The sequence below is a fragment of the Protopterus annectens genome, chromosome 2.part1 (assembly GCF_019279795.1).
Source record: "Protopterus annectens isolate FY-2018-M chromosome 2.part1, PAN1.0, whole genome shotgun sequence".
In the NCBI taxonomy this organism is placed as follows: Eukaryota; Metazoa; Chordata; order Ceratodontiformes; family Protopteridae; genus Protopterus; species Protopterus annectens.
In genome coordinates this window covers 676,936,416-676,963,832 of record NC_056729.1, presented here as the reverse complement: position 1 = coordinate 676,963,832, position 27,417 = coordinate 676,936,416, and the positions used below count along the sequence as shown (strand labels likewise).

General features: G+C 38.2%; 1 protein-coding gene across 2 annotated transcripts in view; it reads right to left on the bottom strand.

Moving 5' to 3' along the window:
* The window catches only part of SLC7A2 (solute carrier family 7 member 2), a 1,203,198-nt gene that overhangs the window by 618,929 nt on the left and 556,852 nt on the right, over positions 1-27,417 (bottom strand). For both annotated transcript variants that reach the window (XM_044062413.1, XM_044062412.1), the window contains one exon: positions 13,318-13,407. Coding sequence is in view for 1 of the 2 variants with exons in the window: in XM_044062412.1 (XP_043918347.1) it covers positions 13,318-13,407 (90 nt within the window). In the remaining variant the exon portion in view is untranslated. The remainder of the gene's footprint in view (positions 1-13,317; positions 13,408-27,417) is intronic.

Sequence of the window (27,417 nt, the reverse complement as noted above, 5' to 3'; positions counted from 1 at the left end):
GTTAGAAAGCCAGAAAGGTACAAGATATACCTGTAAAAATTAGGGTCACAGAAACAAATGTAAGAGTCAGTTTACTTTAGTTAAAGGGGCAGGAGGCAAACACTCAAGTAGAAAAGACCAAAATGGTGACTTGCTTAATTACACAGCACTGTAAGAGAAAGATTAACAAATTATTTTTATATGTGTAACCTACTCTGATTAATTGCTGGGAGAAACGGTGTTTGTTGTTAGAGACTGTGGTGGCTTGGGGGCAGGGTGGGGTGCGAAGCGAGCCCGAGTGAAGCAAGGGCAAGTGGAGCAGGGATGAACCAATGCCTGTACTAAGTTGTAGCACTTTAACCTGTTTGAGGAAAGAGAGGAGTGGGGGAAAAAGAAGGCAGTAGGAGTGGTCAGTGTACTTTAGTTACAGGGGCAGGAGGCAAACACTCAAGTAGAAAAGATCCCTATGGCTGTCCAAAATGGTGACTTGCTTAATTACACAGCACTGTAAGAGAAAGCTTAAATGCTTTTTATATGTGTAACCTACTCTGATTAATTGCTGGGAGAAACAGTTTTTGTTAGAGACTGTGGTGGCCAACTGCAATCCTGTAGACACCGTTATGTAGGAGCTGCAGTATGCTAGTGTAGGTAAATGTAGAGTTCAACTAGGAAAAGAGAAAATCAGAGATTCTAGGGTAAGCCTTAAGGCAGCAACAGGCAGTTATTTTATAACAGTACATTCAGAAAGGTTTGGGGGGGGGGTAAGGTAGCATACTTCAGAATGGACTAGGATTTATAACCTTAGCAAGAGAGTAATGCAGTAAATAACAAACACAAAGCTATACCAGAAAAACTAAATCAATTGTTCATAATTGTACAACTGGAAAATTGTCAGTAAAAGCAATTCAGGTATAGCTAGCACAAGTTATTTAGGTCATAAAAACACTTCTTCAATGCGTGTGTGCAATTTAAACATTAAAAACATATGCAGCAAGTAGTAGCTCTGATTATACACTTTCTGTAGGAGAGCTATATAGAGAACAATAAAGATGAGCAGAAATCTTACTGTCTTACCTCCTGCCACAAGCTGACAGAGAAGAACCAGGACATATCTAGTTGTCTGGGTCTAATAACTAATGGTCCTAAATGCCAAAGTAGCACAAGTACACACTCCACATACCTCTCCATAGCACAGCTATCCTTGTCAGGAGGTAAAAGCTTGGAAGAGGACAGCAGTTTGGGCGGCTTATCTGTAGACATGGAAACAAAAGCAGGATTAAATGAAGGGCTTTTATGCAAGTATTTATGATCCTCAAGAACTTTATAAAATCAATCTGGCTTTTTAGGAGCTGGAGAGTGATAGTCAGGAGCCTGAGAAGCTGCTGTAAATGTGTCCAAAAATGCAGCTACGAAAGGAGGGACTACATGAGGTCTGAGTGAGTTCATTTACAAGAGTTCATAACATCTGATTTGAATCTCTGAGACCTGGGAAGAAAATCCACTTAGTGTTCCATCATACAGACCATCATGTTTCCAAAAGATAATTCCTCAAAAGGAGACCTAGGAGGAAAAGAATCTTCTCCATAAGATGCCAGAGCCAAATGAAAGTGCATTTTCCTTGGGTTCTTCATCCAGCCTGAGGGAGAAATCTGGGGGAGGCTGGACAGCAGCAAGGTCAGTACATCTGCTTTTAGTTTTTTTTTTTTTTTTTTAAGGTAACTGAACTTTGGGAGTGGGCAGGATTCAGCCTTGGTACCTTGGGTCAATAACTTCAGATGTTGGTTTTCCAAATAAATAGATAGGAATGACAAACAGCTGTAGAGTTCCTTAGGGACAAACACCTGACAGATACCAAGTAAGGTCATATGTAACACCCAAACAAAAATGGCACTTCTCATGTCCGTCTTTATGGGGAATCTGCCACCCACGATTACATTTTCCCTGCCTGAATGACAAGAAAACAGTCTACAAGAAGGAAAAGAAGAAAGGAAGGAAACTCATTGGGGCAGTTTAAAAGGCTTGGTAGATGAACCACCTTGGTGAACAGCATACAGACCAAATTCAGATATTGCTATTAGACTGACGGCGAAGAAGTTCTGAGTATTATGAGTCCGTACGTCTCATATGTACTTATGCCTTGTACGTAGGACATGTGTCTGATGTACGATGCCTGGAAAGTGTAAAGGACTTGGTGCACTGGCCAGATATTATTGTATTCTCGGCTGGCTATTCCAAGAGTGAAGAATACTGCAACAATGTTAAGGAAGGACACAAGCCATATAAAGAAGTAGGTATCCCCAATGTTTGTATTAGTAGGACTGAAAATAGACAGGGTTATGGCATGGTTTAAACTTGACTCTACCACTGGCATAAATGAAAAACTGGTTCCAAGTGTCACCTCATTTTTATGAAAGATGTAGGAAGGAGGTCTGACAGTCATCCTACAACTTAGAAATCCAGCCAGATGATGAAATGGGTTCTAGAAATAGGGTCGCCTGGGACAGGTACTTTAACTTTGCAGATGCATTAGGTTCAAGATGAGGAACAATTAGTTTTTTAAAACAAAAAGTAAATATCCTAGGATGGAAATATGTCTCATACGAGGGAGCTAATGTGAAAGATGTCCCATAAAATAGTATTGCAGCCTTGAAGAAAAATAAGAGCGAAAGATTCCATTCCAGTATGAAAATGAGAAATGGCATCAAAATGAACTTTGCTGGAAAATAGTTATGACCAGTATAAAATAATTTAAAGTGGCAGCCAAGAACAGAAGGGACAGATGTTGAAAAGGATCTAGGCCCTTGCTGAAAACTCCAATGTAAAAGATTCCCTGCAGAGTACTCTGTCAGAGATACTGGGTGAGCAAATTGGTGTAACCAAGGAAATTATTCTTCTGAGTTAGGACACAGAATCGGAAATGCCAAGACATATTAAGGCCTTGCTGAGTAATTATGGTGGCTGCCAAAAAAGCAATTACTAGAAAATGGAAATCAAAGTCTAAACCAGTTGTACTAGAAGTAGTGAATATAGTAACAGGGATAAAACAACTGGAATTGGGATCTTTAAAAAGGGTAGGAGCAAATTACATAGGAAAAAATGGGAATTGAGGGAATAATACAAGCAGAGGAAGAACGAGGTTTAAAAGAAGGCAGGATTTGAATGAGCTATGTAATGTGTGACTGACAATGACTGGATAGAGTATAAGTGATGTATAATGTTTGCAAATAAAATTATGACAATATGGTTTGTAATGCATAATATCTGCAACTAAAATTATTTGATGCATACTATTTGCGACTAAAATTATGTCAATATGGTTTGTTTTCATTTATATAAATGTATTATTGCCTATGTCATATATGATAATTTAATAATGATGTTTTGCCTATGTCATACGTGATAATTTAATAATGATGTTTCTTGTTTAAAAAAAAAAACAAAACAAATGAAAAACACTAAGTTTTCTGGGTAGAAAGTTTTTGGGGAAGATTAACTGTCTCTTCTACTCTATAAGAAAATGCTGAATTGCTTGCCATTAGTGGATCTGGGGAAGGCAAGCTGTTAGTCTTAAGAGAATGAACATCTGGATGATGTTTTTCTGAGGGATGACATAACAGTGACTTCAAGAGATGCTAGTGTAATGACTTCCCTGGAGATTAAGTTGAAGTGGGAGAAACATGTTTCATGAAGTCAGAAGGGAGGTAAGAGGGCATCCGTATCCTTTGGTAGCCTATATTTCTGAATGAAACTCATTCTGAAAGGAATTTGGGGGAAGCATAGTAAAGGCCAAGAGGCCATTTATGTATCTTTGGGTTCATTCTCTGTAAGCAGTGTGACAATGTGAGGTATTTCAAGTTATGCCAGGAGAAGTAGGGCAATGGATGTGCAATATATGCCAGCACTGCTAGCTGAAATTTTCTAAAGAATTATATGTCATTTGTATATCAAACCGATTTGTACAGATGCTTTTGTTGAAAAAATGTATTTGTAAAGCTGCTTGTGTTAAAAATGCAGCAGCAGTGGGTCCTGACTGTACTGTAACTGTTTAAATGTATATGTTTTAACAAAGCATACTTGAAGAGAAGATATTAAGCTCAGCTCCGGCTAACTTTAAGAAATAGTAAGAAATTAAATTACTGGGCCTAGGCCATAAAGATGTTATCTCACAGTTCTGAATGAAGTCAGAGATGCAATGTCTGTAAGAAGTATGGTTTATTAGTTTCTGTTGAAGAGTGGAGGTGTTGTATGGTTTTATGACTTCCAGGAGCTGCAGCAAATTTTAGCAAGGCTCTCTGCATGTGTATTATTGACACATAGGTGCTAAATCCTTGCAGTTTCTAGCAATGGGAGCGTTGCATGGGAACCAGGAGTCAGATGACCAGATGTATGTGATGTCATTCTGGAATCCATCACTAAAATAATGTTTAATATGACATGAGGCTGAAGTGTCTTTGCAGTCTGTTTCTTGGAACCTGACATAGAAGGATCTGTCATCCATTTCATCTTGCCTTGCTCTAGTAAGTGACCAGGGAATAATAATTCTTTAGATTAGTCAGGAAAATATAATGAGATTAGTTACATATGATAATATAAAACCAAAGGTACAACATTCCCACTTTAATAGACACAACAAAAACAATGAAGTAAAAAGCAAAGCTCTTGAGTCTAAGCCTCTTTGTCAATGCATAACAATTAAGACTTCATCCATTCATTTTAAATAGTATGCGAGCCAATAAGAACAAAAGTAGACCATGTGAAGAAGCATCATAAGAAATCTAATAAAACACTGGAAGCATATACTTATACATATACACATATATAAAAACTAAGGAATTATTCAACATAACATTAATCAAGCCAAAATTACAGAATTACGATTTATCTCGCCTAGCCTTTAAAATAGGTTTAATACTATTAGTATTATTCAGATCAGGTAATTTATCTGATCTGAAATAATTAATCCATTTATACTCTGCTGTTTCATTTATTACCAACTCGCTGTGAATTTCCCAAATCTTTATAGCATAGAACTTGTTTAAAAAATTTATTTTTCTTACATATAAACCTTTGTTCATCACCAACTTTGCTACCAACCTCAGGACTGGATTTTAATATAGCCCAATGTTTTTCGAATAATATTCTTAACCATGTTAGTTTGTTTGTGTCTTTCAGCTTATCCCGGTTAGGGGTCGCCACAGGGGAACTCAGGTCCGCTAATGTTTGGTAGTGGATTTTTACGCGCCGAGTTACCAGCCCTGACGCACAACCTTCAAAGAAGGCATGCCCATTCACGCATGCCTCCACACAGAAGACGCTCTAGCTGAGAATCGAACATGACAACGTCTTGCTGTGAGGCGACAACGCTACCGCAGCACCACTACCGCGGGTAGTTAAATAACCCATACTATAACTCACTCTATCATGACTAATGGTTTCATTGTCAGTGGTATGCATAACTCTCAACCAATCAGGAACAAATTTCAACGGAATGAGGGACAACTCCAGAAAAAAATCAGGGACAATCAGGGACACATTTAAAATATTAGTGCTACTAACTTGAGGCAGTGATGGAATTAAAGCGTATGAATTAATATATTTTTTCTGAAGTAAAAGAAGTCTATAACTCTTAATAATTGTCATTATTCATTAAGTATAATTCACCACCTTTCCTAAAAAAAGTAACTGGTTTTAGAAGGGGAATAAGGGGGACAGAGCTAAAATCAGGGAAAGTTGAGAGGTATGGGTATGTATATAAGTTTTGGCCAGTTATTTTCTCTTATTAATTCATAGGTTCATAGGTTCATAGGTTCATACTAGGCTATCTGGCCTAGGGCATTTATAAGCCTAGCCAGAGTGTGTATGGCTTTCGCCACCCATTTTAAATTAATTTTGCTATGCCCTTTTTCGAGGTTAGTATACTGTGCCTCTGTCTAACAGTGACACAGAAGTGATACCCGGGGTAAACCTACGATCTCCCATCCACTCATCAAGATTCCTCTTGAAGAGAGTCAATGAGGGACTCTGCCTAACCTGGACTGGGATTTTATTCCAGAGTGAAGGGAGCCTCTGGGTTATGAATCTGTCCCTCCAGCATGTCCTATTTATTTCAGTGCTGAGGTTCAAGTCCCTCGAGCGCGTCGCTCGATGGGATTTGGATTTTCTGAGGTGCAGCATGTCCATTAATTCCGGGTTGGACATGGCTTTATACGTCAGGCACAGATCGCCTCTGAGCAGGCGGTATGCCACTGAGTAGAGCTGGAGTTTCTTTAACCGGGCAGCATACGGCATCTGTTTGAGCCCCTTGATCCTCTTGGTGAGGTACTTTTGGGGTCCTTCCAGTTGCTGCAGGTGTCTAGTAAGGTACATCCCAAAAGGGGCATTGTACTCAATTATGGGCCTGATGAGGGATGAGTAAAGAGGCACGATGACCTCCCTTGATCTAGATGTGAATCCCTTCATGATTAGGTGGGCTATATAAAATGTTTTTCTAACCACTTTGGCCACATGGCTGTCAAATGAGAGATTGCTATCAACTTGGGTCCCCAGGTCCCTAATTACTTCTTCTGTACTTAATGGATTACCACCTATGTGGTAATTTGTGGGCACTTTGTTTTTGCCAAAGGGGATGACTATACACTTTTTGGCGTTTAGCTTGAGGCCATGGCTCTGGCACCAGTTGTCTGTTTCTATGAAGCCCTTTTGGAGGATGCTTGTGTCGGCTGGAGAGTCTATTATGGCGCCCAGTTTGCAGTCATCTGCGAACTTGGTCAGCCACAGTCCTTCCATGTTGGCCTGTACCTCTGAGAAATATATACCGAACAAGAGAGGTCCCAGGACTGAGCCTTGTGGGATGCCACTTGTAACTGGTTTGGAGTCTGACATGGCTCCAGCTATTCTAACCATGTGGGTTCTGTCCTTGAGCCAGTTTGAAACCCATCTAGTGACATAGGGGTTTATATTTAAGCTGGTGAGCTTATCTATAATGCCCAAGTGGGGTATTGTATCGAAGGCTTTTGTGAGGTCCAGGTAGGCTGTGTGGACCACCTTCCCCTTGTCAATGGCCTTGGTGACTGTTTCAAAGAAATCGACCAGGTTTAAGAGGCAGGATCTGCCCTTAACAAAGCTGAACTGGGTAGGATCCAGTGTCTGTAGGTCCCCAATATCTTTATTTATAAGGTCCATGATGATCCTTTCCATAGCTTTGCAGACCAAGCTAGTGAGACTTATGGGGCGATAGTTTCCAGGATCCGTTGAGGCACCACCTTTGTGGAGAGGGACCACTGTTGCTGTACACCACTCTTTGGGTACATATCCTGTAGTAAGGCTGAGATTGAACAGTAGTTTTATGTTTGGGTTTAGCTCTTCTTGGAGTTCATGTAGGACGCAGCCTGGGACACCGTCTGGTCCCATTGATGCTGTATTTCTTGCTTTGGAGAGGGCAGCTCTTACCTGAGCATCTGAGATGTCAGGGGGGCAGCACTCTGCTGGGATAGATATTAGCCCTTTTGGTGGGGAGGGGGGGGGAGTTTGCGCTGAACCTGTCAGCTAGGATGTTGGCAATGTCTGTGGGTTCGGTGTATTTTTTGTAATTTTGGACTAATTCTGAGCATACCTGGGAATTCCCACCCAGGTTCCTAACATAACTAAAGAAAGCCTTGTGATTATCCTTAGTGTCCTGTGCAATTTTTCTCTCGAAGCTGGCCTTAGATGATTTTATGAGTGCCCGTAGTTTTTTGCTAATACTGATCAGAGATGCCTTCCCTTTTTGGGATTTTGCTCTATCATGTAGTAGCTTCCTCCTTCTATTGCATAGTTTGTTTATGGCTGGGGTCCACCAGACAGGACGTCTACCTTTGGAGGATTGGGTCTTGGTTTTATTTGGGATTGCATGATCCATGCATTCCTAAAGGTATTCATAGAATGCGTTTATAAAGGATTTTGCGGTCTGGGCCGTATTATCCACAGGGCCGGGGGCTTTGAAGGATTCCACCTCGGTTTTGAGGAGTGTGAAATTTGCTTTAGAGAAGTTTTTCACTGTAGTTTTCTGGGCATGGGGTGGGGTCGGGATGTGAATATCCAGTGAGATTAGTTTATGGTCTGATCTTACCAGTGAGGGATACACTTCTGGTCTGGAGCATAGAGTCCCCATGTTGGTGATGATCAGGCCCAGTATGTTTTCCCCTCTTGTGGCAGTGGTAACAAGTTGTTCCATAGCATTTGAGTTTATAAATTCTAGGAACCTTTGGGCTAGGGTGTTGGAGCTAGAGTAATGCTCCCAGTCTATGGTTGGGTAGTTGAAGTCACCCAATATACTGGTGTTTGGAGAGACTTTCATATTTTCCAGTGTTCTCAGGAAGGCCGAGTGGGGTTCCTGGGTTTGGGAGGGTGGTCTGTAGCAGGCTATAAACTGGAAGGCAGTTTTACCCACTGTTAGTTGCACATGGATAGTCTCCGATGCTTCGTGCTGTGTCACCAACCTGGAGGTGTGGGTATCTTTGACGAATATTGATACTCCCCCTCCTTTTGTGGTTCGGTCCAAGTTTTGGGGCCGAAAAGCATCGTATGAGGCATAACCTGGTAGTGCTGGGGTGCTCTCGAGAGCCTTGAACCAGGTTTCTGTTACTGCACAGATATCAATGTTCTCCATGCTAAGGAGAGTTTCGAGTGCGTGCATCTTGAGGTTTAGACTTCTGGCGTTGAGTAGCATTACTCTTAGTTTCTTATCCCTTGTGATACCTATGGAGGTGGGTTTGTCTTTTGAGCCTTGCCTAAAAAAGGCACTATGGGGGTAGCAAGAGCCTTTGCCAATATCTGAAAGCCCAGGGGTGACAGGTGCAAGCCGTCCCTAGCGAAGCATCGTGGCTTGTCGAGCATGTCATCCCAGGCTGACAGGCATTGGATCCCCTTTGAATGACACCAATACTTAAGCCAATTGTTGAAATTGATAATCTTGTCTTCATACTGTGGCATCATTCTTGGTGAGGGTAAGATGCTACTCAAGGTCAGGGTCATACTGGTCTGGGCTACATTCTCAGAGAGCTCCTCTATGTCTATTTTCATGTAGTCCAGGGAGGTACGTCTCAGGTCATTCACACCAGCATGGACAATGACTGAGTCATATTTGTACTTGCCTTGGAGTGACCTGAGTGCTTGTGTTATGTGGCGGATCCTAGCGCCCGACAGGCAGCTCACCGTGACCTTCTCCTTGTTCAGCCTGGTGAGTGGGACGTCAGTGTGCCTGATGATAGAGTCACCTATTACAAGTGTATCAGGTGTGTTGTTTAGCCTTAAGGGCTGTGACTGTTCGGCACACTGGCTTTGTGAGCTATGTGTTGCACGTGTTTTGTTTTGGGGTAGCGGTTGCTTGGGTGTCTGCTTTGGAGGTCTCTGCTGCTTAGGCAGATTTTTATTTAGAGCCTCCAAGTATGTTTTTGTGTGTTTATGTGTTTGGTTTGCTGTCGTGGTAGGACTATGTGAGACTGGAATTTTAGTGAGTGTGGTTTCCTTCTCCTCCTGACTGGTTACGCCAGTACTGAGTTGAGAGAGCTTAGCCTCCAGTTTGGCTATATGGTTGCATCTCTCACATGTGTTGGAATTTGTTGGGAGGAGGAGAGGGTTGTCTGTGTACATGAGGCAGTTGTAACATTGCCTCAAGATTCCCAGATTCACCAGCTGGACTGGAGAGGAGACTGACAACTGACATTTGGACATGCTAGAATAGTATTGGGAATTTCTTTATAATTGAAAAAATGGCCAATGGTGAGCAAGGTACTAAAGAGGGAGTTTGTGAGGGTGTAGTGCTTTTAATTTTTTAGTGCTGACTTATATAATTGCTTTAGTGAGCAAGTGCCAGGTAACTTAAATGCAAAAATGACAAACAGTAACTTTCTTTCAAGTGAAACAAGGAAATAAGTACAGTAAGCAATGCAGATATCACTAGGGATCCACAGAAGCGCTGAAAAGCCGCGTTTTAGGTGGAATTAGCTTTTCAGGGAAATAACAAGCATACAAACAAAACTAGATTCAGCAGGCCTGGATCTAGTCTATGCTACAGCAAACAAGGTGTACCAATTACAGTAAGAAATAGTTCAAATATGCAGGCACTATAAGCCTTTAACCAGAAATTTCCAGCTCAGAAGGGCAGAGTCCAGCCTCTTCTCCCAGAAGAGTGCAGACCATGAACCTTCTTAATGTAAAATAACTGTCCTGAAGCCCAGATGCTTAAACCAGAACTAATACACTTTTAGAATAACAGACACTGAGCCCTCAATCAGCAGTTCCCAACTTAGAAGGATGTAAGCTACCTGTTCTGCCACTACAGTGCAGACCACAAACCTTCTTAATGTAAAACAATTGATTTGAAACCCAGTTATCAGAAACAAATAACCCAACAGATGCTTACTAAAAGTGGACAATTTCCAGTTAATACCTCACACACAGTGAAACTAGCTAGAAAAATACACAGTACACAAAGTGCTATAAATAACAAAGAAATAAAGAACAAAATAAACAAAAAACAGGATACTTAATGTTATATATTATAGCTCCGAGTTTCTTTAGTGTCCTTCCTTCGATCAGTTCACTGTGAAATGGCAGAGCATTCACAACTGAACTTCTTAGGTAACAGAAAGTTGAAACCTGAGACAGCTTTTAAGAAAGAAATCTCAAAAGAACCAATGAGGTGCTTAGTCTAAGCTGTAGTCCAGGTGACCTCATTCAGCCAATGACCTCAAACAATTCTCACTCACAGAAATGCCTGATGGCTTTGGCCAAACCAATGTCTCTGAATATGTGCTCAGACACACAGCCTCCACAAACACTAGGCCCAAATACAAGCCTGAATACGGAAATGCTACAAATATCCCCACTACTTAGAACAAACTGCAGAAATGTTTCACAGCTGAAAAGCAGCAGTGAGCCTTTAAATGAAAGTTTTAAACAGCTAAAGGAGCCTCTAGAAAAAAAGAGTTTACTGTAACCAGTTATCAGAAACAAACAACCCAACAGATGCTTACTAAAAGTGGACAATTTCCAGTTAATACCTCACACACAGTGAAACTAGCTAGAAAAATACACAGTACACAAAGTGCTATAAATAACAAAGAAATAAAGAACAAAATAAACAAAAAACAGGATACTTAATGTTATATATTATAGCTCCGAGTTTCTTCAGTGTCCTTCCTTCGATCAGTTCACTGTGAAATGGCAGAGCATTCACAACTGAACTTCTTAGGTAACAGAAAGTTGAAACCTGAGACAGCTTTTAAGAAAGAAATCTCAAAAGAACCAATGAGGTGCTTAGTCTAAGCTGTAGTCCAGGTGGCCTCAGTCAGCCAATGACCTCAAACAATTCTCACTCACAGAAATGCCTGATGGCTTTGGCCAAACCAATGTCTCTGAATATGTGCTCAGACACACAGCCTCCACAAACACTAGGCCCAAATACAAGCCTGAATATGGAAATGCTACAAATATCCCCACTACTTAGAACAAACTGCAGAAATGTTTCACAGCTGAAAAGCAGCAGTGAGCCTTTAAATGAAAGTTTTAAACAGCTAAAGGAGCCTCTAGAAAAAAAGAGTTTACTGTAACCAGTTATCCGAAACAAACAACCCAACAGATGCTTACTAAAAGTGGACAATTTCCAGTTAATACCTCACACACAGTGAAACTAGCTAGAAAAATACACAGTACACAAAGTGCTATAAATAACAAAGAAATAAAGAACAAAATATAAAGAACAAAATAAACAAAAAGCAGGATACTTAATGTTATATATTATAGCTCCGAGTTTCCTCAGTGTCCTTCCTTCGATCAGTTCACTGTGAAAATTATTAAAGCTTTTGTACTTTCAATAAGTCCTTTTACATAGACTCTACTATGAAAGTCTCTAGCTACATTATCCATTTCCTCACCAAACTTTTCATCCCTTGTATTAAGACTGCTGGCTCTCATAAATTGTCTTCTCAGCACTCCTTTATATATATGACTAGGGTGCATGCTATTGTAATGAACATACCTAGTTGCTTGAACATCCTTTCTATGCACCTTAGTGTCAAACCTATTCTCACTAAATATTATAACATCTACAAAATGTATTTTCTGATAAGAAAAATTAATATCAAATAGTAAAGTCAGGATTCAAATGTAAAAAAAAATAACAAAAAACTTTGTTTAATCACCTTTCCATAACAAAAACACATCATCAACAAATTGTTTTAAAAAACATAAGATACACTTTCTTATAGGTTCCATCAGTACTAAATATAAAATTTTCTTCCCATATAGCCAATACTATGTTAGCATAACTATTTGCTACTGGGGTGCCCATGGCAACTCCCAGACATTGGTGTAAACAATTATTAAACATAAATACATTATTATTCAATACCACATCAAGCATCAAACAAATCGTTTCAATTTTTGAACGTGAAAAGTCACTATGGCTATACAAAAATTCCCTAATAGATTCTAAACCATATTCGTTCAGTATTACCATAAAAGTGATTTAATATTCATAGTCACCATCATCATATTATCCCTTCTATTAAAATCAGACCACCTTTTCAAGCTACTTAAAAATCATTGGTGTCTTTAATAAAACGTCTGCTATACTGTAACATAGGTGGAAGCTGTCTTTCCAAATATTTTAAAAGAGCCGCAGTAACTCACTTGCTTCCAGAGGCTATAGGTCTCATTGAGGCAATATGTAGACTTTTATAAATTTTATCAAGCCCGTATATTACCGGCATCACTAGATTGGCAATATATAAGTAATTATATAACTCTGGTGTAATAGAGCCATCCATCAATAGCTCATATAAAAAGGACTTAACTTTAGTAATAGTATTTGTGACAAAAGTTTTATTAACTCTCTCAAAGGAATCCACTCCCATTAACAACTTGTACATCCAACCACTGTACTTCTCAACATCCATAACAACAATCTTCACACCTTTGTCTGCTTTTTTTTATAATTATATTTTCATTATAGGAAAGTTTATATAATGGTTCACATTCATTACGTTCTAAATTATAATATTTACAAACAGCATTTTTCTTAAATAACATTTCATATATTTTTTGTTCACACATTGTATAAAATGCTTTTACTGTTGGCATACTAACAGATACAAAGGTGCTAGAAATCCTTGGAGAACTACTGTCAAAGTCAGATATATCTCTTGTAAAGAGCCTCAATTGTGAGGGTATAAATGAAAGTCCCCTATTTAACAAACATATCTCAGTATCACTTAAAACATACTTAGAAAGATTAACAATAGTGGGACTAACAAATATCAGGTCTTTATTTGTTTCTTGCTCCTCGTGACACCCTACCTTGATTTGTGTGGCCGACTTGGATGTTTCTCTCTCTCTGATTTGCTTGCGACTCTTGCTCCTTCCTGTCGAACGTTGTCTGACCTGAACCTGAAATTGAAGTTGAACCCAATTTGTAAGTAAAAAAGCATTCTCACTGTTATTTATTTCATTATCATGACTACCAGCAGCCTCCTTTACATCAGTATTATTAATTACAGTATTTACAGCATTCATCAGAGCCTCAGAATTGCCATGTGTATTAGATGAAGTCAATCAAAATTACCTAAGTCACATACAGCATTGCTGCATCTAGGAAGGCTAGTAGCTGCATCAGCGGTGTTTTGAACTGAACTTTCTGAATGTTGTGTAGTATGAAAAACATGAATTAGCAGGAAGATTCGTGGATTCGTCTTGGGCCAATGAAAGATGTTACTCTGCTTAAAGTTTTTGCAATCATGAATACTTTTACGTTTCTTAATCATTATCAACTTCTCTTCCATCACCTTTAATTTTTCTAGAAGACTACTATATTCAGCAGAAACACTGGGAAAATCAGGAGAGTTAGTTAACTTATCCTCCAGCATCTCAATGTCAGCTGTTAACTCATTAAAAACCTCATTAATTAGCTGCATATAATCAGCACTCAGTTTCAAGTTCAATTATTGCCATTTAAGCAATTGCCATATGCTGGCATTTTCTTGAATCTCAGCCCCCTTGGGACAATACCAATTTCTAAATACACACAAAAACTGAGCCTTTACCATTGTAGCTTCTTAAAGAGCTCAGTTTTAAACTTGTGTCCTCATAATTTTAAATAATTAATTTAATTCAGCTAAGTTCATTCCATTCTGTCCTGTTGGCATATTAGTACCAACATTCATACTCAAGAATGGATTATGACTAACCATAAGAAAATAATGTAACATATTTGGACAGATAGATGAGCTCTTGTCGGTAACATTTATAGATGTAGAGCATATAGGCTGAGTATCCATAAGGCTGGCAACATGTATGGGATTCAGGAGAGAACAAAATAACAATGTGAAAGAATAACTCCACTACTAACAGCTAAAGAGGTTAAAACGTAACAAAATGAAAAAAAAAAATAAAACCAAAAGCTCAACATTCACACTTTAATAGACACAATAAAAACACTGAAGTAAAAAGCAAAGCTTTCAAGTCTAAGGCTCTCTGTCAATGTATACAATTAAAACTTCAACCATTTGTTTTAAATAGTGTGCCAGCCAATAAGAACAAATGTAGATCATGTGACAAAACATTATGAGAAATCCAATAAAACATTGGAAGCATATACTTATACATATACACATATATATAAAAAATAAGGAATTATTCAACAAGACATAACATTAATCAACCCAAAATTGTAGAATAACAATTTATCTCGCCTAGCTTTTAAAATAGGTTTAGCACTATTAGTATTATTCAGACCAGGTAATTTATCTGATCTTAAATAATTAATCCATTTATACTCTGCTGTTTCAATTATATTGACGATATCGCCTCCTGTATCACAATGAATTTTCTGCAATATCCTGAACTTAAACCTATTCTGACTACCTGTACTTGCTATATGTTTATACACTGCATTAGTTTCTATATGCCTATGGGTATCAGAGAGATGTGATCTTATTATCTCTTTGAATTTCATATTTGTTTTCCCTATATAAAAACTATTACACTATATAATTTGCAAGATACACAATATTCTCAGTAGAGCAAGTACCTGAGGCTTTTATAATAAAATCTTTCCTAGTAATGGGATGTATAAAGTGGACATCAGCGTTTATTTCATTACAGTAATATACAACTGTAACAAGGAATATTGCCATTCTTATTAAATATATTACCAACTCTCTGTGTATTTCCCAAATATTTACAGCATAGAATTTAAGATTTTTCTCTTTCTTATATATAAAACTTGGTTCATCACCAACTATTCTACCAAACTCAGGATTGGATTTTCATACAGCACAATTTTTTTCAAATAATATCCTTAACCATGTTAATTTGGCTATTAAATTTAGTTAAATAGCCCATACTATAACTCACTCTATCATGAGTAATAGTTTTATTGTCGGTAGTATGTATATAAGGTTTGGTCATTTCTTTTCTCTGAGTTATTAAACCTATTGTACTTTCAGTAAGTCTTTTTGCATAGTATCTACTATGAAAGTCTCTAGCCATATTATTCATTTCCTCAACAAAATTTTCATCACTTGTATTAAGTATGCTGGCTGTCATAAATTGTCTTCTCAGCACTCCTTTATATATCGCTAGAGTGCATACTATTGTAATGAACTAGAGTGCATGCTATTGTAATGAATATACCTACTAGCTTAAACATCCTTTCTATGGATCTTAGTGTCAAACTTATTGTCACTAAATATTATAACAACATCTAAAAATGTATTTACTCATAATAAAAATTTATATCAAATATTAAAGCATCAGTATTCAAACATAAAAAACTAAGAAAAGCATTAACATTAGTGATTTCCATAACAAAAACACATCATCAACAAATAGTTTAAAAACATAAGATACTCATTCTTACAGGTACCGTCAGTATTGAATATAAAATTTTCTTCCCATCTAGCCAATACTAAGTTGGCATTAGTATTGGCTACTGGGGTGCCCATAGCAAATCCCAGATGTTGGTGGAAAGAATTATTATTACACATAAATACATTATTATTCAATACTATATCAAGCATCAAACAAATCATTTCAATTTTTGAACATGAAAAGTCACTATTGCTATATAAAAATTCCCTAATAGATTCTAAACCATATTTGTTCGGTAGTACCGTAAAAACTGATTTAATGTGAATCCATTAATCTGTGTTATTTTAATATTTCTTGTGGCTGAAACTCTGGTGTTTATTGTAAATAGATATTTAGTATTTTCACATTGTTTTTTATTATTTATAATTAAATATATTTAAACTTTTCATTGTAGCTGGTCCTTTAGAGACTATTTCAACCTTTAAGAGTACTCAAATCTGTTTGGTGACCCTGTGGCCATGCCTGAGAGCCCTACAGCATTGGTCAAAACACTACTATTTGTATTCATATTAATTTCACTCAGTATAATTGGGTACCCTTGTAAGAGTCTTGGAGTGTCTGGTGGTGGTGTAACTACCTTATAGTCTAGGCAGAAGGTGGCATAGCTAATAAATCTGTGCCAGCCTTTCCCAGGTGTGTGTGTGTGTGTGTGTGTGTGTGTGTGTGTGTGTCTGTGTGTGTGTGTATGTGTGTGTGTGCTCATGCGCATGCACGTGTGTGTGTGTGTGTGTGTGTGTGTGTGTGTGTGTGAGAGTGTGTGTGCAAATCAAATATCAGAGAGTATGTGTTTCAGCTGCTTGGAGCAGGGAAACAAAGCACTGGTTTCACAGACAGGGTGCTGAAGTATTTGGCTTGGACACTCAGCTGAGGACTCAACCCTACATCTGTTCCAGTGGGGAGTCTTATTGGGGATGGAGAGAGAGAGAGAGAGAGAGAGACAGAGTGAAAAACCAGCTTCCTGAGTGTGTTCCCTGTGGGCTCTTAAGGGAAATTGTGCTTGATGCAGAGAGGTCTGCATCTGGAAATACTGAGTGTATCTATTTGTATTCCAAGTGAACATCTCTCTCCAGTGTCAATGGTGAGGATTCAGGCTCCTTGATTACTGACCCAGAGTGGGGACATCACAAGCAGGAATAGGAAAAAGTATTTCCAGCACTTGCTGTTAGATGGAAATGTAAAAAGGTCAAACAGTAGTTTGTTGTAGAGATGGCACAGCTTTTTTTTCTGGACAGCATCTCAGAGATGATCCATAGGTCATTAGTTGACAGCAGCTGAGCCTCTCTATTAGAGAATTTACGGAATTTGTGGGAGTGAATGGTTGACTATGAGACGCTCAGTGCTTCCTGGTGCTATGGGTAATATCAAGTCCCTGTCATGCTATTGGTGTGTAGCTATGATGCCTTGCAGATGGGATTCCTGAAAGCCTTACAGAGTCTTTAACATAGTTATGTGCAGATGTGACTCTTGAGAAGAAAAGATATCCTGAACTGTCTACCCTTTGAACTACCCTTTCCCCATTACAGAGCAGATGCACTCTTGGTGGCCAAAGTCTGTGGAGACTGTAACTACAAAAGATTCCCTCCTATAAGTGGTCTGTGTCAAACTACCACAGAAGATAGAATCTGCAAACTTTGAAAATTATGCTGTGAGAGATAGGGTGTCTATACTCTGAGAACACTGCACTCAAACAAGCCACTGATGAACTCTAAAGTGAGGTATCATGACAGTTACCACTGTTTGCCCCCATGTCTTAAGTCAGTCGCACCCAGCAGCTGAGTAATGTCACATCTTGAGCAGCTTGCACACATTCTTAGATTCATGAGCAATTTCCAAAACATCAGAAATAGAAACACAATCCTAACAAACATAAATATCATATGAACAGTAAAGGCTATTACACAGTTGTGGACAATAATGTGTTCAGCAAAATAACTGCTTTATATTGATAAACATGAGTGCATTCACAGTTTTTATATCAATACTGTAGTATGCAGACACATCTTAGAAACTGTACAACATGAATACAAAAAGAAAGTAGCACATTTGCCTAGGAGACTTAAGCTCTTACACTATACCATGAAATTCCTTACTCAGTGCTTGTTTATTTTGGTATTTACAGGAATATGAAGAGTATGACCATTTGCATAATTAACAGAAAGAATAACACTCATTACCTCTTAAGATATACAACTTGCAGTACAAATATCAGTGACAGGTTTTTTTTTTGGTACCATATAAGGTTTCACCTCATTTTATCCTTTAGCTTGTAAGTCAATAGATTTTGGAAATATTAATGGATATATTATTGAACATATGGCTGCCAAAGAAGCTGAAAAGTAAGGTGCACAAAACAGTAGTGTGACCAGTACTACTGTATCACAAAGAAACATGGGTAGTGAAGGCAGGGCAGATGAGGAAGCTGGAGGTAATGGAGACAAAGTGTCTGAGATAGCTTATCATGATGCACACTTTGAGGCAGACAAAGAAATGAGATCAGAACAGAAGCAAGTAGCTCCAATTGCAGAGAAGATCAAAGAGGACATTGCAGTGGTGCAGGGACATATGTAGGAAAGTAAAATTCAGTCTGGTAAAGAAGACTTGGGACAGAGAGAAATAAGGCAGGAGTAAACAGGGATGTCCAGCAAAGAGATGGACAGTGCTCAAAGGGAGCACACAAGGGCATGTACCTCCTGTGAAAGTGTGTGCCCCCCTGAGTGCCCTAGTCTATGGAAATCCTAAAAACGCTTGACACTGGGAATACTAAAACAAATTCTTGACTGTGTCACAAAAGGGATGTGCACTTGTAAGTGAGCCCACCACAAATGCACAGTCTCTTTAGTGCACCTTCTAAATGCCTTCTGGTTGGCCGATTATGTGAGGTAGAGATGTCCATTACTAAATTTTAAGCAGCTGGGAGAAGGAAGTAGGTATCTTTGGGAAATTGCTGGTTATTTTAATTTGTGTATAATGCTCCAGTTAGCTAGGGAGTCGCAGACTAAGTGACTTGCTTAGTCATATAGATGGAGATAGAAAGAATCAAACCCTATGTCCTTGAGACAGGTCATTAAGAGCTTGGAGCCTTAATCCTCCACACCAAAACCCGCTTAACATCTTTTCTTCTGCTAGATCAGTCATTTGAGTGTGTTTGGAAAATGTATGCATATGCAACACCAGTTTAGTTCTATTAATCTTTTAAGTGACAGCGCAGTTGTGCAGAGGTTGAGTTGTTGCCTCACAGCAAGAGGTTCTTCGATTCGATTCTTGGCTGGGGTACCTTCTGTGCTGAATCTGGATGTCCTTCCTGTGTCCGTGTGGGTTTCCTCTGGGTGCTCCAATTTTCTCCCACGGTACAAAAGCATGCATCTGGAGCATTTATCCCCAGGCCTCTACTGAAAATTGGCTTTGTTCCAAGTCGGACTTTCCCGGTAAACAAACGTTAAATAAATAAAAAGTGAATTACAGTTGTCTGGCAGGGAAGAGGGCAAGAGTCAAATGGGATAAGTTGATCCTTCAAACAGAACATGTTGGTTTGGGATTACTTGATCTGAAGGGGTATTTTAGAGCTACACAGTTAAGGCTCCTGTACATAGCACAAGCAGAAATATATAATTCAAAGTGAAAAGGGATGACGATGAACTGGGTGAAGCTACAGAAACAAGGAGAGACTTGGATGCAGATCCTTAAGGAGAACAACATTACCCATAAAGAATATTATTTGCATAAAGCAGCAGAAAGTATTGTAAGAGATAAACCAACACTGGGATGGAGAAAGGACATTCTGCCAATATGGATGACTGCATTTAGGGGTACAGAGAATAGGCAAGGGGGCTTGGAATTTACTGGAGAAAGCTGGCAAAGAAGCCAATGCATTGAGAACAAATAACTGAATGGGAAAGGTAAAACATGGGAAGAGGTTAAGTATTTATTTGGACTACAGGCTAGTGATTGCCTTCCCTATCAAGGATTGATATCAGAGTATAGGCAAAGAGAAAGAAATAGGGGGATCCTGACTGGTAGAGTTTTTAGTATAATCTAGAACAGAAGCTGCTATTAAAAAAAGGATAATTAGTAGGGCATATAAAATAGTGCATGATAATTAAAAGAATTAATCAGAGGATATTAGAAAGGACTGGAAAGAGAGATTGGATAAGCACTTCACAAAGAAACAACGGGGGATATGTGTATGGCTCCCAAATATGCAACAATGTCTAGAAGATTTAGGGTCTTTGCTTGGAAGCATTTACATAAGTATATTTAAACCCTAAGCAGACTCCAAAGAATTTTTCCTCAAGTAGACTGCAAATGCTGGAGGTGTGATGAGGAAGAACGATATAATTCTGAACATATTTTTGAAGAAAGTAAAGAGTTGGCAGATTTTAAAAATTCCCTATGTTGTACTGGGCATGCAAATGAGTATTACTAAGGAAATGATTTTATTTGAGCTGGAATACAGAATTTGAATTGCCTAGACATCGTAAGACTTTGCTGGGTTTAATTCTGGTGGCTGCCAAAAAAGCAATTACTAGAAAATGGATATCAAGGTCTAAACCAACTATACTTGAAGTAATGAATATTGTAACAGAGGTAAAAGATCAGGAAGTGGGATCTTTATTAAAGGGTAGGAGTAAATTACATGGAAAAAAATGGAAATTATGGGAACAATCCACAGAGAAAAATGTTTTGGTGAAGGAATGAGGTTTAAGAGAAGGTAGGAAGGGAACAATTTATGGAATGTTGGTTTAATTATATTGTATAGAACAATACCTGTGGTTTATAACTTTTGTAAATGTAAACTTGTTAACATGGTTTGATTACTTTTATATAAATGTAAGTTTGTCTATGTCACAAGTGATAATTCCATAAAGGTCTTTCTTAAAAAAAGAAACTTATGTAAATTATCACAGTAGACAAACCGATATAAAAGCATCCCACCTACAGAAATGACAGGCAGCACTTCATTGAAATCCAGCAGATTTTTTAAAATTATTTTTATCTTTTAACTTCCTAGAGTCCATTTTACTTATGTCAGGAGCAATACTCAGCACTGCACTGAATCGATCAACAATGGTACCACCTTCTCTGACCCAAAGGGCATCAACAACATATTAGGAGATACATTTAATTCAAACTTCTTCTCCTGTCCCTTCCCGTTCCTCTCTTCAATCCATTCAGTCCATCCCACCCCCTATAACCACACCAGAACAAGTCTAAAAAGCCCTCTCCAAAACCAAAAACACCAACTCCATGATCCCACTGAACAAATCAGGCTATCTCTTTCCTGAAACAAACTCTGTCTCACAGATTCCCGCTTAAACCTTTTCAGACTTGCCTATCCATTGGACATGTGCCCAAGACCCGAAGGACAACTATTCTTATACCCCTCATGAGGGTGCCCCTACCACTGATCCAGGGAATAACAGACAAACTAGCCTTGCCAACATCATTTGTAAAGTAATTGGATGTACCATTATGCAGTTCATACACAATGAAATAAGCAGATTTAAAGCCCTCAGACCTAACCAGTACGGCTCTGTGAAAGGTAAGTCCTGCTTACTAAATCAGTACATTTCTCTGAGAAAGTTACTTAAGTAGTGGATAATGGCAAATTTGTGCACATTAAATACCTAGATTTAGTCAAGGTCTTTGATACTATTATACAGTCAAACATTTTAAATATTAACTCTTAAATAACATATTGCATAGCAAACTGGTTCTTAGACAGAACCAACATAATCAGGGTTGATAGCACACTGTCTTCAAAATGGCAAGTAACCATTCCCTTTTAAGGACATTCCTCTCCAACATCTACTTTGCTGATGTTCAAGCTTATCTTAAGGTCCCTGACTAAGTTTATTGATGAGTGCAAACCTGGGGCTGTGATCAACTCACAAGAGGACCTCTATATCTCTAAAAAAAACAGTCCACACAAGCTCCTGGTGTCAAGACCATGGCTTTATGCTCTGTGGAAAGAAATGCATTACTTTTTTTTTTTTTTTTGAGAAGGAGCTCCTTCAAACCTGCCTCAAAAATGAATATCTTTATCAAACATAGGTACTGATACAGGAAATCTATGTACATTTCTAGATAATGAGCTCTCTTTCGACCACCACATATCAAGTATCATTATGAAATCCTTTATCTAGTGTAGTTAATAAACCAAAGACATATCCCCCAGTTTCAAGAACTTAATCCCGCTGTAATGCTCCTGCATCAGAGTTATAATACAATATAATGCTCCCTTTGATAACAGCTATCCAGGCATTTTGCCAAACTATAAACACCTGCGTTTCACAAAAAAAAAAAAAAAAAAAAAAAGAGTATGAGCTCTTTTTGGTATTTTTACATTAACAAGCAGCAGTCACTTTTTGTTGGGATTTAGAAGTAGTTGTGCATTATTTATCTATGTTTCAATTTATAAGAAAGATTGTTCTGTGAGGTCTTGGAGTTAAACAGAATTTTGGCAGCGCAGATTAGGGTTGGATCATCAGTGTATTGAACTTGGGTAGAATTTTTGTAGCAGTTCAGAGGTCACTGATGAACATGTTGAAAGGTATGGGGCCTAGTGTAGATTCTTGTGGGGCACAAATAGTTACTGGCAAGAAGATGGAAAAATCTTTTTTTTTCATTTTATTGCTTGTACTCTGAGAAGTAGTTATAGAGCCACTGCAATGGAGAGTTGGTGAGCCCTAAGAATGAGAGTTTATGTAAGAGTTTTTGGTGGGGACAGTATCAAAAGCTTTTGCTACATCTTTGAAGATGGTGGAGATTAGGTTTATGCCATGGGTGTTGACAGTAAGCAGTTGTGCTGCAATGAAGATGGAAGCATTGTTAGGCTGACGACAGAAGTTAGTTATCTATTAGGTATCTGAGAAGTTACATATGAACACGTATTTTAATATGTGTGATAGGGGTGATAAAATGGCAATTGGCCTACAGTTTGAAACATCTGTATTGATTCCTTCCCTGTAGAGTGGAATAATGAATTATTTTTTGGATAGCAAAGGGACTTTATTTTCAGATACAGCTCAATTTATCAGAACTGATGTTGGATATGACAGCCTCAGCTGCTATTTTAAGATATTTGTCAGATAGCTTGTCAGGGGCAGTTTGAGTAGGCTTTAATTTTTTTAGGTATTTTTTGATGGTATCTGTGGGAACTGGTTGGAAGGGGAAATGCTGAAGGAGGTTATTTGATTGAGTAAACACATCAAGAGCTTGATTAATCACCTAGTAGGTTAATGACTGTACTACTTGTATAAAGTGGGTATTGAATTGGTTGGCTAAGGTATTGTTTTGTTTCTGTGTATTTGGTGTCGGCTGTGTAGCTTGTCCTGGACTTAACAGTTTTTGGATAGAGGCCCAGAACAGTTTTAGATTAGTGTGTGTGTACTTTGACTGGTTGAGTAATAGGTCTTTGTATCTTTGGTGATACGTTGCTTTGTTAGGTTTACTAGTTGTCTATATGCTAGTAAAGTTAAAGCTGTTTATTTTTTTGTTCAGAACTTCCAGGCTTTCTCTTTGTTTCATGAGTTGTTTAGTTGCTATGGATAGCCCTGGAGCAGGTTTGGCTTTGACTCTTTTTGTACTGAGGGGAGTTAGTGTGTTTAGAATACCCAGGAAGATTTTATTGAACTTGGTAACAGCATCATCTAGGGAGAGCGTCTTTATTGACCACCAAGTTTTCACAGTGATAAAGAAAGCTTTCTATGCTGCACACCTCATAAGCACGGGCATAGTATTCAGGTCAAGGAATGTTGTAACTCCACTATACTTGACCCTCATCAGACCACTAATAGAATATAATGCACCCTTTTGAATGCACCTCACCAGACACCTGCAGCAGCTGGAAAGAGACACCTGCAGTAGCTGGAGAGACCTCAGTGGTTTCTCACAAACAAAATATAGGGACTTGAAACCATGACCTACATGGAAAGGCTGAAAGCCCTGTCACTTTACTCTGTATCTTACAGGCTGCTGACAGGTGACTTGTGCCTGGCCTATAGGGCAATTTCCAAACCTGTCCTAGTGGAAATGCTGTACATTCACAAGTCAAATGGCACAAGAGTCACTCGCTCTAAGAATCTCAAACTAGCTTGTGACATTAACAAAACATGCTGGAATAGACTTCCTATTCATGTAAAACAGAGCTTCTCACTGACCCTATTCAAACGCAATGTAAATAAATGGATGGGAGACCACAAATTCATCCCTGGGGTGGCACCCATGTACCTCAAGGACAGGGATAGCCAGTGTTGATCACAGACCTACTCTGCTCATAAATTCATTCTGCAAACTACTCAAAAAGAACAAAAGGGGATACTTGGGATTAACATGGCTAGGCATGTAAGGGCTGTGGGGCTGCTAGCCAAGTAACCTCCTAAGAACCTATGAACCTCAGATATTGAATCAAATTAGATTACACTGCAAAATAACTACTCAAACTAGATCCAAAAAAGCACAGGAAGGAGACAGAATAAGTAGTAATAGCCCAAGAATACTTCAGCAGGAACTTACAGTACCATTACATCTATTATTTACTAAGTCATATAAATATGAGGAGATTCCTCAAGATGGAGATATGCACTTATTAAACCTGTCCTTAATGGAAATGGGAGTAATACAAACCCAGAGACATACACACCCATACGTTTAATTTCATGTTGTGGAAAAATAATGGAGAAGGTAATATTGGATAAGAACTGGAAAGACTGGGAATTGAAACCAAATAGCTGCATGCAAATGCTGAAAATAGATCTATTAACATCTGTAACACGATGTTCTGTAACCATATAATAACAGCTATGAATGAAAAATTGTGCTGTGATGTAATTTATATAGTTTTTTCAGCATTTAACAGGGTCATACACAAAACACTGAACAATAATTAGAACAACTAGGTATTAATACAGTGTTGATAAGACGGCCAGCTGCATGGCTTACAAACAGGACATGGCAAGTATTATACAGCAATTGGATAAGTGAAATTTGAGATTACAATTAGGGTGTCCCACGAGGCTCTGTCCTAGATTTTATCTTTCAGAGCTATCTTTTTCATTGGAGGTGTTCTACACTCTGTATACAGATGACTTGAAATTCTGTAAACTGATAACGTGCTACAAATAGAGCATGTCAGCAAAACAACTTGACTAAATTGACCATTTATGCACAGGAGAATACTATGCTGATAAATACATCAAAAACTAAGTATATGAGATTTTGGAGACATAAATTGAAAGGTGAATATTTAATAAAGCACACAGAGATTGAAACTGTATATTCATTAGGACCTGGGTATATGGGTAGATCCAGCTTTGAGTTTTTCTAATCATATCAAGTGATTGGTTAATGATAGTTACAGAACTAATAAAGTCTAGGAATTCATAAATGATGAAGTCATTGTTTGTTATTTATATTAGACCCAAACATGAGTAGGGAATAACAATATGGAAACCTTGTAAGAAAACAAGCAAGAGTAAACAGGAAAGAGTAGAGTGGAAATATACAAAGGTCATCCCTGGATGTGAAAATGTTAAGTTATTAAGAAAGACTGAAATATCTGAAATTGTACAGTGTTGCACATACTGAAGATATTTAAGAGGAGACCTTATTCAGGTATATAGGGAATTTAGTGGCAACTACCTTTGGGAATATTTGTGGCTACCAAAAGTAGTAGAGTCATCAGACAACCTATATAAAACAGTCTATAGGAATGAGAATTTTACTAACTGATTCTCTGAGAGAGCAGCTGATGCATGGAATAAACTACCAAATTGCATAAAAGCAAGCACTTGTTAAGATATTTTTAAGAATAGCCTGGACACTTACTACGGGACAACTATTTTGGATATTGGCAGGCTAGAAGGGTGTTAATGCCTATGCTTGAAACATCTGTATACATATTTGTATGTATGTATGTATGTATGTATTTTAGGGCTGTTGCAGAAGTGTTGACAGGCATACTCTTTATACTCTAAAAAGTGCATAGAGTACATTTTTTTCTGTGCATCAAATACTTGAGCTTTATTAGGCCATATTATGTGTATAACCATTTGAATTAATGCCTATAACAACATGTATACAGTGTCTTTACAGAGAGGATTGCAAATTAAAACAATATCTATTAATAGTTTTTGACTGAGCAGCTAAAAATGCTACATACACTAAGTACTGGGTGGGAGTGTGGGGCACCAGCTTGAGAGATGTGCCCAATTTTAATGCCAGGTGGGTTAAAGGGCAGCAATTACAGTGTGTGGGTACAAATGGAATGTCTACACCCCTTGTTTTTGTGTATTATGCTGTAGGTCGAGAAGTGATTCCTTAGGTTGTCTAACAGAGTTCCATGGGATAATATTTTATTTAGAGAGAAAGTTAGGATCTATTTGAGGGTTGATTGCCTGGCTGTGGCTTTGCTATATCTAGTGGTGTATTTATATGTTGAGAGAACGTGAACAGATGTATATGATGTATTATTGGCATGATTTTCAGAATACATGGTTTGCAAATCAATGTCACCCAATATTACGGATTCATGAAGAGGTCCAGCATAGGATATCTTCCAGTGTTTTAGCATTGTTTCCTAGTGGTGTAGCTAGAGTTTGTGCCACCTGGGGCTGTCTTTGAGTTTGCCTACCCTCCCCCCTCACAAAATCAATGTCAAACGGGCCCCCCCCCCATACACAGCCCTTCCCCCTGCAGCCATTCCAGTGTCCCATTACTTGGCTATTTCTCCCCATTTACCATAAACACTGTAATGTGCATACTGCTATATGCTTTACTTCTACAGAGTATTTGTATTTCATTTAAAACTTTTATTTTAAAATTTATACACAAACACTGCTAGACATCTGCTAAACAAAGCAATACAGTCTTCCAATGAAAACAGACTTAGCATTAAAATGTCTCTGCCCTTGAAACTCACATTCATTGAAACAGCATTGATATTCACATTCAAAGAAAATGCATCTGGTCAATGGCGGATAAAGTTTATCTTTGGGCTGTTTTCAAATCATAGGCCCCTTGCACACATATTTAGGACCATGCAAACATTCATATGTTCTTTGATTCCTTGTATGATACAGCACACTTGTTAGAGCATGTTTTAAATTTATTGTTTTGAACACTTTTCCAGTAAGTAATGAAACAAAATGAATGAACCAATAATGAAAAAACTGCCCAGTTCAGGACATTCCCATCATAAAAGTCTACTCAAACATCTGTCATTACAATCCAACAATATTAGTAAATATGCACAATCTCTGTAGAAGTAAAAGTCATCTAAATAATTCCACATTAAAGATATTTGTAACTAATGAAGAGGTTGCTGCTAGCAATCAACTTTATATTTCATTGTTTCATCTAAAAATAAAGTGGCTGTTGCCCTTGAAGAATAAATTACCTATGTCATATAAAAAAATGATAAGCTAGTTATATTACAAAAGGGAATGGATGGCAAACTAATAACAGGTTTGTAGTTACTAGGGATCTCCTCCAAAGGAGGGCATTCTCAGGACTGCAGCTTCCACCCCCTTT